At 52.9% G+C, this 15,044-nt stretch overlaps 2 protein-coding genes across 2 annotated transcripts in view; both read left to right on the forward strand.

Annotated features, from left to right (window-relative positions):
* ZFHX3 (zinc finger homeobox 3) overlaps nt 1-15,044 on the forward strand; it is a 231,408-nt gene that overhangs the window by 118,144 nt on the left and 98,220 nt on the right. Inside the window, exon 3 of the mRNA XM_089540250.1 lies at nt 3,919-4,244. The gene's annotated coding sequence lies outside the window, so the exon portion shown is untranslated. The remainder of the gene's footprint in view (nt 1-3,918; nt 4,245-15,044) is intronic.
* LOC149305870 (uncharacterized) lies at nt 10,592-14,352 on the forward strand. The gene is made up of 2 exons (XM_089540251.1): nt 10,592-10,856; nt 13,107-14,352. The coding sequence occupies exons 1-2, from the start codon at nt 10,700-10,702 to the stop codon at nt 13,268-13,270; spliced, it is 321 nt and encodes a 106-aa protein (XP_089396377.1). The 5' UTR covers nt 10,592-10,699; the 3' UTR covers nt 13,271-14,352.

A 15,044-nucleotide genomic window follows, 5' to 3' on the forward strand; every position in this document is an offset into this window, starting at 1 on the left:
TTCTATCACCCTTTGCTTCAGTTTCTCACCTATCCTGAAATGTTTGGAAATCTCTTGTCCAGTGAGGTTCTTCTTTCTCTTTGGCTGTAGTTAAAAACGTTTTGTATTTCTCTGCCACAATGTCTCTGGTTTTAATCCAGAGTTCTTCTGACTCCTGGTCAGCTAGGCTTAGTAGTGCAAATCTGTTCTTTCTATGGCTTTTAAATACTACATGGATGTTCTTTGGGTCATATTTTGGCACAACTATTGTGCCTGTAAGGACCTTGGTATCGGCTGGGATTTGTTGCCAGGATTCCCCATGGATACCAAAATCCATGGATGCTCAGGTCCCATTAAACCCAATGATGTAGTAAAATGGTATCCCTTATCTAGAATGGCAAAATCAAGGTTTGCTTTTGGATATTCAAAATATGATGGCTCCTCCCCACAATTTCTAGCATTAAGATTCTCAATGCAGTGTTCAAATCCAGCATTTGTAAGCCAAGGTCCTTATAGGTTTGCTTTGGCCTCCCTTCGCTTCCTCGGCCTCTTCTCCTGCTCCAAGGGCAACAGACGGTCAGCTGTCTACTTGGGCAAAGGCTGGGGACGGCTGTCTTACGGATGGCCAACTGGACAATAAAGTCCACTTCCACCAACTTCTCCAACAAAGAGTTGTCAGAAGTGGAACTAGTTGGCATGTTTGAAGGAATCACACACACACACACAGAAATAAGGAAGAATACAAACCAAGTTCTTTTGATGTCAGATATGAACAAGTAACAGGAAACCCCATGAGAGCTGCTCCTTGTTTCACTGCCTCTCTCCCAAACACAGAGAAAGATTAGTAAGTGCTCCAAGTAGCAGAATGGCAAACCTTACAATCTCTTTGTTTGGGGACTGGATCACAGACTCATAGCCCTAGAAGAAACCACAAGTCCATCCTATTTAACAGGAACTTCCCAAATTGCATAAGCATCTGGATGCAGGATTCAACACCTCACCATATGGATATATTTTCCAGAGTCTACATCCTCTTATGGAAGGCACCAGTTGTAGGTTGCCTTGCAGACCCTCCTCCTGGCTCCTTATATGGGAGGGGGGCACTTACCTTTGACTCCTCCTCCTCACCCAATGTGATCCTGACTTCTATATCTTTCATTGGGGCAAGGAAAGGCAGTTTCGCAGCTGGTTCTGTGAGAACTCCAGGCGTCAGTAGAGGCTTCTGCAAACAGCTGAGGAAGCCCATGCCTTCCCTGAGACTGAGAGCTGCCTGTCCTGGTTTTGTTTATAGGATGCTGCCTGTGTTTGTAGTACTTTACAGACAAGAGGTGTGTAACTTTTCTATCCAACGGGCTTAAAATATAAAGCTTCTGGTATCTTTTCCATTCCAGGCTTTTCAACCCTTTTGCATTATTTTGAATGGATTCTGAATAATCCCAACAAGTTGATAGCAGTTCCTAAATAATAAGGTCCTGCATTCTTTCAAAGCATGGCAAGGAGTTCCTGGTCCATAAGTAAAGCTGTGCTGATGCCTAGTTGCATCTTGTCTGAAGATGACAAACCAAACAGCAGCACAAAGCAATAAGAAAGCAAACCGAGAACAAAATGGTATTTCTCCAGTGCCGACGAAACATGAAATATGATAAAAATCATAATCTTGAAAAGGTAAATAAATTACTCAGCTTGCTTCTTGTTTGCATGTGTACAGCTTGACAAAAAGAAAAAAGCCCTTTCCACGAATGAGTTATATTGGCTTTAACAATACGCTCATTTTACTGAAAGGTGGCCAGTGATAAGGCTTCTGTGGCACGGTGCCATTTGTCGACAGGCACATGTTTCAGCAGCTGTGCATTAATTTATGAATATCCCATCCTAAGCTGGAAGGCTATTGGCTCAATGGGCTTCATTAGCCCAGCTGGCATGGCCCCTGGCGGCACAACACTCAAATGGGGAGCAAGCCAAGGGTGGCTGGGAAGGCAACTAAGGCAACCACGTATGCACTGCCAACAAAAGCAAAAAAGGGGCATCGATGCCCATTACAAATATGTATGCTGTGTACTGGTGCATTTTAAGAAATAATAACTCTAATTTAAACAGGAATGCAATCCATCTCACCATAGCGGGGGAAGACCTAGGTGCTAAGTGTTGAGGGACACCTTCAAGGCCCCTGACCCTCCGCTCTCCAATGCGGGGGACGGACAAGTTGTAGGATGGGATTGTCTATTTGAGGTGGGAATGGGGAGTGATGCACTTGGGACTGATACTATATTTGAGCCCACTGGCTATAAGCATTTGTGTGTTTTTTCCCTATAAACCTATCTTGTGCCAGCAACCGATGGCCTGCGGACCAGGACTGGTCCAACACTGGACTAGGCAGCCTTTCAGATAGAGGACTTTATAAAGAGAGGGCCCTGTCCTGCAAAGTAATAAAACTTTCACCCCAGTTTCATGCATCCAGGCCTTTAAATGGTGCGCAGACCTCAGGCCCTCTTTGGGAGCTACGTTTTCAAAAGAGCCTCTCAAAAGTCGAGCTCCGAGTCCTTGTTGACAAAACCCTTGCTCAGGGGCTACTATCACTGGGTGCCCTGGTCAGAAACAGCAGAGAAGCCTTGTTTTTAATCCTGATCTAAGAAGTATAAAGGAAGCCAGGTGGGTTACAGTTGGAGAAGAGCAGGGAGGTGGGTGGCAGTGCTGGGTATGATATTGGATAGGATTTTCTTGTTTCAGTACCTAGCTCCTATCCTTGTGGCCACATTTACCCATTACAAAATAAGACTACAGACTTGGTGCCAGTTTTCCAAATGATGCCATGTTTTGGAGCCTACTGCTGCAACCTCCCTCCGTGGCTGGGACACAAAATGCGCTTGCTTCCAAATTTCAATTTCCCCCCGGATGCTACATAAAGTATGTCTCTCTAGCTGGCCCTTAGTACAAACCCTTTCAGAGGCACACTTACCCTGGGAATTGCTTAGGCATCAAGCTTTGCAAACAGTCTTGCCCTCTTTTTCTGGATAATCTAAACCAATGTTTCCCAGACTTCGGTCCTCCAGACATTTTGGACTGCAGCTCCCAGAATTCCTGATTGTTGGTCTAAATGGTTTGAGCTTCTAGAAGTCCAAACACCTGGAGGACCAAAGTTTGGGAAACACTATCTGAACCAAAGCTGAATATCATATAATAAAGTTGATGGATAGGTACTATGAGAGCCAGTCTGGTTTGAGCGCTGGACTATGACTCTGGAGACCAGGATTCAACTCCCCACTAGGTTTGTTTAATCTCTATTTTATTGCTCTTTGGCTCTTGTTCTCTTGAATTGGGGGGAGGGTTGGGATATGGGACTGTTTATAACTGTGAATTTGTATTCTTGTGATATTTTATTGTTATATTTGTGTTGTAATCTGCCTTGATTCCTTCGGGAAAAGGCAGACTATAAATAATAATAATAATAATAATAATAATAATAATAATTATTATTATTATTATTATTATTAGGTGACCTTGAGGGCGTCACACTCTCAGCCCCTGAAAATCCCTTGACAGGGTTGTCTTAGGGCAGTGGTTCTCAACCTTCCTAATGTTGCAACCCTTTAATACAGTTCCTCATGTTGCGGTGACCCCCCAACCATAGAGGAGCGGTGTCTCCGTTCCTTAGACCATTGGAAATATGGGTTTTTCGATGGTCTTAGGCGACCCCTGTGAAAGGGTCGTTTGACTCCCAAAGGGATCACGACCCACAGATCACCGTGAGTCAGAGGTGTCTTGAAGGAACACAACAACAACAAAGGCATGACATTGTTGTCTGATTGGACTGGAATGTCTGGGTGGGGGTCCTCCAGGAGGCAGCCCTGGAGACAGCCTTGTGGGCAAAAATAAAGATGTTCTCTGAGGATATTATTTATTATTCTGAGTGAAACGCTGCTTTCCCTATTTTCCTCCTAGGATGGGACGGTTCTTCCCAAGGCCCTGCCTACAGAGAAGTGCAGTCACTGAGTGCGCATTTCATCCATCAGCCGGACAATCAGACGCAGAAGCGGTTTATTTGTCTTTAGTTTATTAGCCTTTACCAGCACTGAAGATGCTTTGAAGCGGCAAACCAGCTCCTCTGGAACACTCCCCTAGAAACTCACCAAAGAGCCAACCTGCAGAAGCAACCCTTTCACACGCGCTTGGGCATTTGGGTCCCGCTTGCGCACCGTTGGATCTTAAAGCTGCATGGAAAGAAAGAGCCTGGAGAGGACTTGAAGGCCTCTGAGGAACATCAACAGGTAGGAAGCACCCCGGTGCCATTTTCTCCCTCTGGTTTTATGATGATGTGTTGCCATATCCGTCATGCAGAACGTTTCTATAGAAGGGCTGTAGCAAAATGGTTCAAGCAAGCAAACCAGTAAATCTCCCCGTAAACCATTTTTGGCATATATAACCGCCTCCCACAATTGGGAAAAGTCTTGTAAGCAGCACCTGCAGGCCACGGTTTTGTGAAAGTCTTGGGGTTTGTGGTCTACTTGGGAAAGACTGTTGGCATTTATCTCTGAGGCAAGTTGCTGTTCAACTTAAGGCAAGGCTCATAGTGATCTCTGAGAACAGCTCTATGTTGCTTACAGGATCAGGGCTGGGGCATTTCTGAATACCATCTTCTGGGCTATTTTGCCCCCCACCCACACATTGTTTCACAGTCCTTTGGTGAGAAGACTAGCAAAGCCAACCTATACCTGTCTATTGAGAAGCTAGTTCTACTGAGTTCAGTGGGATTTACTGCCAGGTAAATGAAGGGAGGATTGCAGCCTGAGGGATCGGTTGCAGTGGGTTTAGTAAAGCTGGCGATGGGTGTCAAAGACCCTGGTAATCCAGCAAAGCACCAGGGAATGGCCATCTCATCTCCTTGGATCCCAGTGGAAGGAAGGCGCTGGTCCTCTTGAGAAGCCTCTCTCCAATATCCTACCATCCTTCCCTTTGCAACTCTGTTTTCCTAAAGTAGGCTCTGGATTAGGGCTGTCCTCCCCTGCTCTATTTCTGAGGGAATTCCCAGTTGGGAACCCGTGGATCCCAAGCAGTACGGCTGTTGAACCCACTGGAAGGAGGCACCTCCAAGGAAGGCTCTTTCCACATGGGGAGACTGGGCTATGTCCTACTGGAGAGCGGACCCCTCACTCCCTGTTTCCTTGGGAACTGAGGAGAGGGAGCTTTCAAGCAGCCCCCAAACCCAACAGCCTCCCCGTGCCAGCACCCGGCAAAACCAATGGGTCCAAGGTGGATCTTGGAGGGCTGCCATGTGCCAGGAACCACTCCTTCCTCGGCTGTCCAGCCAGCCTCCAAAGGTGGCGGCAACAGCAGCAGCAGCACTAAACAGCCAGCCCTTTCCTTGCCTGGGCCCCTGTGCATCCTGTTTGAAGCCGGTGGCCTTGGTCACTGGGTGAAAGGGCACAGGCCTCCCAGCAGCACCACCAGGCCTGGCAGGGACCCAGTCCATTGGGGAGAGGTGCCCTGCCTCCCGGCTGGACCCTGGGTCCAAGGACAGAGCCGGGACCCCAGCCTCCTCCTCCTTCCTTTGTCCGGAAGCCCTGGGCAGCCTTTCTCTCCCAAAGCATTATGCAATTGGGCGGCCTGGTCAGCGGCGCTTCCTCAACAAGCCTTTGAGCAAGGGCTGCGTGTGACGCTCAGCCAATCCTGTGACTCTGGCAAGGCAGGCTCAGTACTCAGCAGCCTCCTCCGCTCAGAGAGACCTCATGGCTGCAGGCAGTTCACAAACAGGGGAAGAACAAGGAGCAGAGTCAAGCAGCAGATGGCCCTCCTCTGCCCTGGGAGGCTGAAGGAAGACTCTCTGGCATCTCTACAGCCGTCAAGGCAGGCAAACAGGGAGCCAAATGCCCTGGCCTTCTGGGTCTCCTCACCTGAGCCCCATCCCAACTGGACAAAGAGGCCTCTGTTGCGCCAGGCCTTGCTGTCCATGCTCCTGTCTCTCCAGCCATCTCCTCAGAGCAAGGATTCCACTGGGGAAGGGGCAATGCCCCTCTCTTGGTTGTCAGACACGCTCCCTGGTAAGCCCCTGCCTTTGCTCCTCTTAGGCAAGAGGGAGGGAGCTGCGCTTTTGCCGCTTCTGTGATGCTTTTCTAGTGAACGGCTGAGCAAAAGTCCCAAGCCTGAAAGATGGCTTCCACGCAGCACAGGACTGGCCTAGGACTGGCCCAGCGAGTAAGAACAGCCTCGCGGTGGAAATGGGTCATGCCCTGCAAAGGGGAACCCGGGTCCAAAAGGCAGCCCAGGGCTCTGCTGGGACTCAAATTACAGGGATGGATTTCCTCCTCAAGGAGAAAGCAAGGACCGAAAAGGAGAGACTTCCCTTAAAAAGGAGGAACGCACACGGGGAAAGGGGGATAGGCTGCCATTGTTGTGTTTACAATGCAAATTGGAAATGTATATACTTAGAAATGCCAGGGTTTTCTTTTAAAAGGAAGGAAGAAAATGCATTCCTCGGTCATGCAACTGCTGCAGAACACTGTGCCATTTACAGGGCTACTTTGGCAACCCTCCAGTTGAATCTGACTCGACAACTGACCCCAGAAGAGAAAACTAGAGTGTCTTTTCTTCGTTCTGCTGATTGTTAAAATAACAAACATTGTTTAGACTGGGCATTTATGGATGGACCTACAGCTCCTCCATTCAGCTGCCAAACTCAGCAACCAGGCGACAGAGTTGCCTTCTCTTTTGGAGCATCTGGAAGGAGCAAGGAGTCTTTTAGGCACAGAAACTTTAAATGCAACAATTTCTAGGCAACATTAAAAGAGCAAGTGCCGACTTCTGAAACTCTGGGACGCAATATATGAGTTCAGACACAAACCTTCATGTTCAGACTGGGTCACTGCTAGAAAAGCAATGCTTCTCTTGGGGTTGTGGCAGTGGCATACTCAATGGCTATTATTCATTGTTTTTAAAAATGCAGCCAGGATTCGGGTGTTTGCTTGGCATCTTTGCTAATCCAATTTAACAGGTTCAGATCTGCATGCTGGCAAAGGAAAGAGGGAAAGGAATTGCCTTTGCTTGGCATAGGGAGTCACTCTAGCACTTCACCAAAATGTCTGCAAAGCCACATGTTTATTCCCACATTAGAAAATATCCCAACAGTCTGATGCTTGAGGTATATTTAAGGGGAATGTCGATGTTAAATTGCCCACTGGATAATACAGCTGTTCTCAAGCTGGAAACTTGGTTGACTATCACAAACCTCCAGCTAGGTATAGTTTGGCTGACAAACCTCAAAGCACCTCCAATCCCTCAATAAAAGGATAGGGAATGGGGGAATCACTCCTATTTCAGTTTAATGCATACCAACTCCAGGGAGTGGCTTAGTATGCGTTGAAAATAAACAAGGCACTCTGGATTTTAGCCCTCTGGAAGAAGTAGGAACAGCCAAACCAAGGTGACAAAGAAAGCATCCCTAACCTTGCCCTTTCCTACCCCCCCCCCCCCCCCAATAAAGCAACCTTCAGAGCAACTTCCCCAAAACAACACAAACCTCTAGAGGTCTTCTGTATGGAAGAGGATGGCCAGAAAACACAGCTCCAGACGGCAGAAGGCATTTACAGCAAGGACGCCTCTTTGGCATTTTGGTGTCCTGGCTTCAGCATCCCGAGGCACACATGCGTCCCGGCATTGCATCTTCTTTCTGAGAGAAGGAATGGCACCTCCAGCCAGTCCTTCTGGAGATCTGCTGCCCTTCCTTTCCTTGTCCTTTTAGCCTGGCCCACCAACAGCCCAAAGCCCATGCGCCTTTCTGGCCTCCTTGCAAGCCGCTGCTCTGTCTGGAAGGACTGCCTCTCCCATCACCCATGCTCAGTGGAAAAGGGCAGCATCCTTTGGGAGAGGAGGGGACCTGTGTGTAGACTGCACAAAGGGACGTCTGAACCCAACACCGCCGGACGCTGGAACATAAAATAGCCATACATTAACCTCAGGCCCTGCCAGGTGCAAGTAGATCCTGGCGAAGTCACAATGGGTCTGGCCTTCCTCACCACCAAACCTCCGTCTGCAAAATCTTTCTGGAGAACTGTCCAAAGAAGAAGGCCTGGTTTCAGCAGAAGGGCTTCCTTTGGCGCCCAGAAGGCTAAGCATAAGACAGGCCCAAGGAAGCCCCGGCTCCTCTGGCAAATGGCTGCAGAAAGGAATGAGTCTCTTTGCAAACGGGGGATTTGGAAGACCACCCGTCTTTCTCAAAATGGATGTCCACCCTGCAGGTTGTATGCTCATCTTCGATAGCTTATTGAAAGAAGCAGCCTTGCCTACCCAGGGTTTGAACTTCAGAAATCACACTCCAGACCAATAGCAAAGATGGAACAAGGGGCCTGTGGTCCTCCAAATCTGCTTTGTGTGAGACTCTGCAGCTCGGACCGGGCTTCGGATTAATGAACAGAAAAGCCGCAAAGGGTTTCATGTGCAATTTTTCAAATGACTCCATCTCCCCTATTGCAGATATTCAGAAGAAAGGTGGAAACGTGGTTGACAGACAGAGAGAGAGAGAGAGAGAGAGAGAGAAGGAGGGAGAGAGGGAGGGAGAGACGGGGGGGCAAGTGTCTGGTGCGGAGATGGAGAGGCCCAGCTCCATCCTGAAAAACGGAGAGGGATCCTTTCCTGGAGGCTGCCTTTGCCCCGAAAAGCACATCTCTCCTTTGAAAGCAATAGGACCGACATCTTTGCCTCCGTCTTCTAAATTCTGGTTTAAATTTAATTTCAGCTCTATTTCATTTTGGATCAATTGCGCAAACTTCTCCAATGGATCATTCACTGTATTTATTAGAATAAATGTGAACCTGAGGGCAAGGCAGCCTGGTCCCGAGCCAAGTGGCAAGGCAAGTGGCAAGGCAAGCAAGTGGCAAGGCAAGTGGCAAGGCAAGCAAGTGGCAAGGCAAGTGGCAAGGCAAGCAAGTGGCAAGGCAAGCAAGTGGCAAGGCAAATGGCAAGGCAAGCAAGTGGCAAGGCAAGCAAGTGGCAAGGCAAGTGGCAAGACAAGCAAGTGGCAAGGCAAGCAAGTGGCAAGGCAAATGGCAAGGCAAGCAAGTGGCAAGGCAAGCAAGTGGCAAGGCAAGTGGCAAGACAAGCAAGTGGCAAGGCAAGCAAGTGGCAAGGCAAGTGGCAAGGCAAGCAAGTGGCAAGGCAGCCTGGTCCCGAGCCAAGTGGCAAGGCAAGTGGCAAGGCAAGCAAGTGGCAAGGCAAGTGGCAAGGCAGCCTGGTCCCGAAGCCTGGGAGCAGCTTAGGCATCCGACTTGGGCCCCAAATGAAGGGTGGCCTCTTTATGTCGGTTCCATTTCCTCCAACAATTCAGCTTCCAGCCGGCTTAAAACCAAGGGCCGATGCTTTCTCTTGCCTGGCTCTTTCGGACTCCATCTTCTTCGAAGAAAGGTGAGCCGAACAGGCCGAAGAGAACAGGACTGGCTGCTTCCCAAGGCGAAGAAGAAGGCGGCGGCGAGGGCCAAGAGAGTCTTCAGGGAGGCTGCCCTGTTTCTCGGCCCCTTCCTTGGGCCTTTCTAGGCAGCTGCTCCTGGGGCTTCTCCCGGCCGGAGCCAAAACCCATCATCCCCCCTCCTCCAAGGGCTTCTCTGCCTCGCAGCCAGCCCCAGGGCTCCTGCTCCCGAGGCCGAAGCCCCCTTGGAGGCAGCCAGGCCGGCCGGCCGGCCGGGAGCCCTGACCCCAGGCTAGTCCTCCGGGGCTGGGGCCCAAGGCGAGCCTCCCTCCCTCCCCCGCCCGCCCGCCCTGCTGGCCTTGCCTTGCCTTGCCTTGGCCCCGAGCATCCGGAGCAGAGACGGGGAAGGGAGCAGGGAGAGGGAGAAGGCAAGCTGGCCGCCCCTCTCTCTGGGGCCCCATCTTTGGGGGGCCCTCAGGGCTGCTCTTGCTCTGCCCGTCCCCTTCCCCTTCCCCTGCTGCTGCTGCTGCTGCTGCTGCGCCTTGCTCCCTCCGTGCCTCCCTTTGGATGCCTCCTCCTCCTCCTCCTCGGAGCCGGGGCCCGGGGCCGTGGCGTCCTCCTGCTGGTCCTCCCGGGGCGCCGCCGCCTGCTGGCCTTCCTCCTCCTCCTCCTCCTCCTCCTCCTTGGACCTTGGGGGGGGGAGGGAGGGGGAGGGGGAGGGGGCCGTGGCGTGCGCGCGGGGCCTGGCCCCTCCCCTCCCCTCCCTCCCCCTCCCTCTCGGGGTCTGGCTGGCGAAGGGGCTAATTAGCCCTTCCCGTCGTGCCTGGTAATGAGGCACATGCGCACTCCGCTAATCAGCCATTTTTGGCAGGAAACTAATTAGCCGAAGAAAGCTCTCCGCCGGAGTTGGCGCCCTCCTCCTCCTCCTCCTCCTCCTCCTCCTCCCTCCTCCTCCTTCTTCCCCGAAGAAGAGCAGCAGCCTCCGCCGCCTCCGCCGCGGCCGAGGAAGAGGCAGGAGCCGGGCTCGGAGCGGGGCGCTTCCTCCTCCTCCTCCTCCTCCTCGGCCAGAGCCAGGAGAAGAGAGAGCAAGAGCCAGGGAAGGGCAGGCAGGCAGGCGGAGGATGCCGGAGGGGCGCCGGAGGGGGGCGCCGCTGCCGCTGCCGCCGCCGCCGCCGCCGCTGCCGCTGCCGCTGCTTCTGGGCGCCGGGAGCGGGCCGGGCGGCGGCGGCGGGGGCTGCTCCGGAGAAGAAGAGCGCTCGCCCAGCAGCCTGGCCTCCGCCGCCCAAGCCTCCCAGTCCCCACGCCGCTCCCTCCCCCTCGGCCGCCTTGATGGGCTCCCTGGCCCCGACGCCCCAGCCTCCCGGGATTAACCGCCTCCGCCAAGAAGCCCCAGCCGACGCCGCCGACGCCGCCGAAGAGCAGGAAGAAGAAGAGGAGGAGGAGGAGGAGGAGGAGGAGAACCGAGGCCGCCCGACGCCTCCGCCGCGTAAGTCGGGACTTGCTTCCGGGGCCCGGGAGGGATCGGGGCCCTCGGGCCGGGCAGCCAGCCCCCCAGGCAGGGAAAGTGGCCCCGAGGGAGGGCGGACGGACGGGGCAGGGAAGCCCCCAGGGAGCCCCGGGCCTGGCCCCTCGAAGGGGGCCTCTTGGGGAGGCCCTGGGCCCGGGCAGCCCTTCAGGGTCTGCCTTGGAGGAAGGCTTTGGGGCCGAAAGGGGACCGGACCCTGCCCGCCTGCCTGCCTGCCTGCCTGCCTGCCTTCTCCTCCGGGCAGCCAGCCTTGTCTTCCTTTGGCTGCGTCCCCCTTCTCCTTCCTCCTTTCCCTTCCGCAGCTGCCTCCTTCCCCTCTTGGCTTACCTTCTCTGGCCTCTTCCTTGTCAAGTTCCAGTGACAACTTCCATTCACTTGCAAATCCGCCGCCAGCTTCAGCCGAGCGCCTGCTGGGAAAAGAAGGCAAGGGCTGCAGGGCTTCTGCTTTGCAGTCGAAGCCCCGAAGAGCACCATGGCCTCCTCCTCCTCCTCCTCCTCCTCCTCCTCTCCTTTCGGTCAGTTGACTTTTGGCCTGGGAGGCTCCTGCTGCAGCAGCTGCTGGGTTGGCAAGGGAGGAAACGCAGCCACAGCCGAAGGAAGGAAGGAAGGAAGGAAGGCAGGCAGGAGAGCCCTTTCTCCGCTCTGCCCGAGAGGGAGGGAGGAGGGAGGCTTTGTTTGGGCTTCTTCAGAGCCAGCCGCCCGGCGCTGATGGAGGAAGAGAAAGACCGTGAAAAAGAGAAAAGGAGGAGAGCCGCTGGGAGTTTGGCTTTGGGCCGGAGGGAGAAGCCCCGGGTCCCTCTCCACCTTCGCCGCCTTTTGTTCCTGGCAGCCTGGCCAAAGAGGAGGTCTCCGGTGCGGATGCCTCTTTCCTTGTGCTTATGATGGTCAGGACAGCTTGAGCGAGGAGCCACTTGGTCCAGGATCAGAAAGGCAGACCTTGGTCCTCTCCGGCTTGTACTCCCACAGACGCAACAGAGACACACACAAGGGCCCTCGGAGTCCAGGGAGGCCAATGGAACGGAGTCCCTAGAGAAGACTGGCCAGCGGCTGAGCAGCGGAAAAGGCCGCGGCGGCTGCCTCTCAGGCTGGATAGGGGCCACTGCCTCTGTTCCTGCCACCGCTGCGGCGTTTGCGCTTTTTGATGAGGAATGTGTTGTGTTACATACAGGGTTGTGTCTGTTCCAACCCCACTATCTCCTCCATGTGCGCATGCATAGCCCCCTGTTCTCTTGGCTTGAAGCTGGCGCTGGAAATTCAGCAGGACGCTGGCTGCGTTATTCTTAGAGGAGATTTTCTGATAAGCCCAAACTGGTGCTTCTTCCAGGAAGGAAAACTCAGCTTTAATTGATTCGACAACAACCACAACAAGGCCTTGTGTTGCAAGTGCCCACCACGGCCGGCCGGCCAGGGCAGCCAAGATGGTCCCTGGACAAAGACGCCTCCGCCGTGGCTTCCTCCGCACTCGCTTCTGCCTCCCTCGGAGTCGGGCGCCACGGTCTGACCCTTCTCCTCTTTGCCCACCCTTGCTCTTGGAGTAAACCCAGCAGCTACGCATACCTTCCAGGCAATGCGGCGGGTCTGGATGCACTCCGACAAACAAGAGTTTGGCTAGTTAAGATGAATCTTGGGCCCTGCAGGGATCTGGCTTCCTCTCTCGCTCGGTTTTTGAAATGTCCTCTTTCTTTCTGATGTCACAATGTGCCCTGAACTTTTAGGAAATAGCTCTTTGTGTGGTGGCAGGCCTCATTTCAGCAAAGTCCAGTGGTTTGGATAGAGCTGTTGTGAGCAGCCGCCTGAAAAATGTGTGCGTTGTGTGAAAGATGAAAAGGAAGGAGCATTGGGGATGAATAGTGGCAAGCTCAGGTTCCCTGGGAGAAAACAAAGGGTATCAATGTAAAAACGACAGCGACAAGGATGATAATATTAATACCAACAATAGCAGCAGTAGTAATTATTATTATCATAACAACAACAACAATAATAATTGTAATTATAATAATAATTGCAATAATAATAGGATTGGAATCTTCCCTTTAAAGTCTGGTAGCCGAGGGCTCCTTCTGGAGGTGAGGGAACCGTAAGCTGACTTTGGGAAGCCCGGGCCAGCATTGCCTGAGAAAAGGCAAGACCAGCCTTCCGTGAAGAGCGGAGGTTGTTGTTGTTGTTGTTGTTGTTGTTGTTCTCTTTATTTATATCCTGCTGTTTTCCCAGAACTGGGACCCAGAGCGGCTCACAAGTGGAGGAGGTTCCTTATGGCAGGGAAGAAAAGGGTCGCCTGGGATTCCCTTGAGGAGGGATCAGAAGAGCCCTGGAAGAGCGCATGGTGGCGTTTGGCACGGAGAAGAGGCCTCAGCCGTAGGCATGCTTTCTTGTGAGTTTCCTAACAAAAATGTCTGCTGGGGAATTGGTCATCTGCACAGCAGCCACATCTGAAAGAGCGACGGGGATACACACTAAGGAAGCATCTTTGTCTGTGTTTTCTTGGGGAAGTAGTCCTGCAGTTGGTGCCTGGTCTCCCACGGCCTTTTGCTCCTCCGCGTTGGAGCTCCTTGAGAGACCTGCTTTCTGGGAGCAGAAGGCAGCTGCTGCCTGACCCGCTTTCCCACGAAAGCCCCTCGCCGGGTTCCCGCAGCCATCTGCGGCGTCTGATGTCTCTTGGCCGCTCTCTGGATGTGCTCTTGAATCAGAAATAGCGCTGGCCTGCTCCTGAGTCCCCTCTTGTCACCTGTGATTTTGATCAGCTCTTTGGTCGTGTCATCAAGCCACACACAAGAAGCCCCTTGTTGCTAAAGAGGAAAGCACACAGTTGGGGTTCCCGTCACCCTTTAGCTGAACGGATCTGCTCCTGAGGGGCTGAAGGACTCATGTAACACTGGGACCTGGCAGTTCTGCATACAGGCCTATCCTCTCTGGGAAAGAAGGTCTTCCCCCTCCACCTCCCCACCCCCATTTTTTAAACATCCATTGACTGTACATAGACCTTTGGGCTTTCCCCGAATGGCGCCTGCTGCGACCTGGTGAGCCGCTCTTAGGCTGCACCAGTGAGCCTCTCATTGTCCAAGTGCGCTCCACCGCCTGCTCAGCTTCTTTCTTTTGCCTCCCAGGAGAAGTTGGAGCATTTGGAAGTCCCTTTGAGAGGGAGATGCCATGTCAGGCACTTGTCTTAGGTGGACAAACCGCGGTGCATTTGCCCCTGCCGCTTGAGGTGGAAAACTGCTGCTTTTTAGCTTTTTAGTGCCTTGAGCCAGCTGTGGAAGAACACGTGGAGGCCCATCCTGCTCCTTAAGGCAGAGACATTACAGCCTCCTTCTCTGTCTTTTGGTTAATTCATTGCTTACCCCTGTTTTGTTAAGTCTTACTGTGTAATTGTATTAAGAGCATTGTATAATTGATCTGGTAGAGTTGTTGGTGTTGGTGGTGTTATGCTTAATGAAACCTAATACATTTTAAAGAAAGGCAGACGCATTGCCAAGGTATGGAAAACAGTCTGCCAGGTCAGGAAGGTGCTTGTGCTGCAGAATGTGCTGAGAGCCTTGCTGGAAGAACCAGGGCAGAAGCAGGCCGTGGATGATGGTGTTGCCGTCAGAGGTCTGCCAGCCTGCCTGGGACGGTTGGACAAGAAGAGCCTCTCAGTGGGAGACTGGTGGGCATGGGAGGCCTTGGAGGAGGCCATTCCCTGACCCCTTCTTTGGCAGAGCCGGGTGGGCCTTGCACGTGGACGCACATGGGTGCCTGCCAAGGGAGCCCCGGCTGTCGCGTCCTCGCCATCCTCACATCGTCGGAGCCCCTGACTGCGCCAGGCGGAACTATAGATGTCAGGCTTTGCACAGAAAGGAGAGCGAGTGCTGATAGGCGAATGGAGGAACAGCAGGCTTGGAGCTTCAAATTAACCTTCTGCTTTGTTGATATCTAATGTGATTTTCCCATCTGAAACCCCCCCCCCCCCCCACTCCATGGAAAGAAAGCAGGCTAGCAAATTGGGAGCCTGGTGCAATTTACATAAAGCTCTTGGGAGAGGCGGTTTGTGGCTCACAAAGACTTCCCTGGCCCTTTCTCTGAGGCCAGACCGGGTGCCGTCCAGGAAGAAGAAGCCAAGATGCCAGCTTCTCACCCGGCCGATTTGTGGCCTCTGGGGTTTTGTTCAGGGCT

This window comes from Sceloporus occidentalis, unplaced genomic scaffold, assembly GCF_023333645.1.
Source record: "Sceloporus occidentalis isolate IW3139 unplaced genomic scaffold, rSceOcc1.0.p SCAF_10, whole genome shotgun sequence".
NCBI classification, from domain to species: Eukaryota; Metazoa; Chordata; class Lepidosauria; order Squamata; family Phrynosomatidae; genus Sceloporus; species Sceloporus occidentalis.

Coding starts and splice junctions, on each gene's coding strand:
- LOC149305870 (XM_089540251.1), top strand. CDS start 10,700: ATGGGCTCCCTGGCCCCGACGCCCCAGCCTCCCGGGATTAACCGCCTC. Junction 10,857..13,106: donor CCGCCCGACGCCTCCGCCGC/GTAAGTCGGGAC, acceptor CTGTTTTCCCAG/AACTGGGACCCAGAGCGGCT.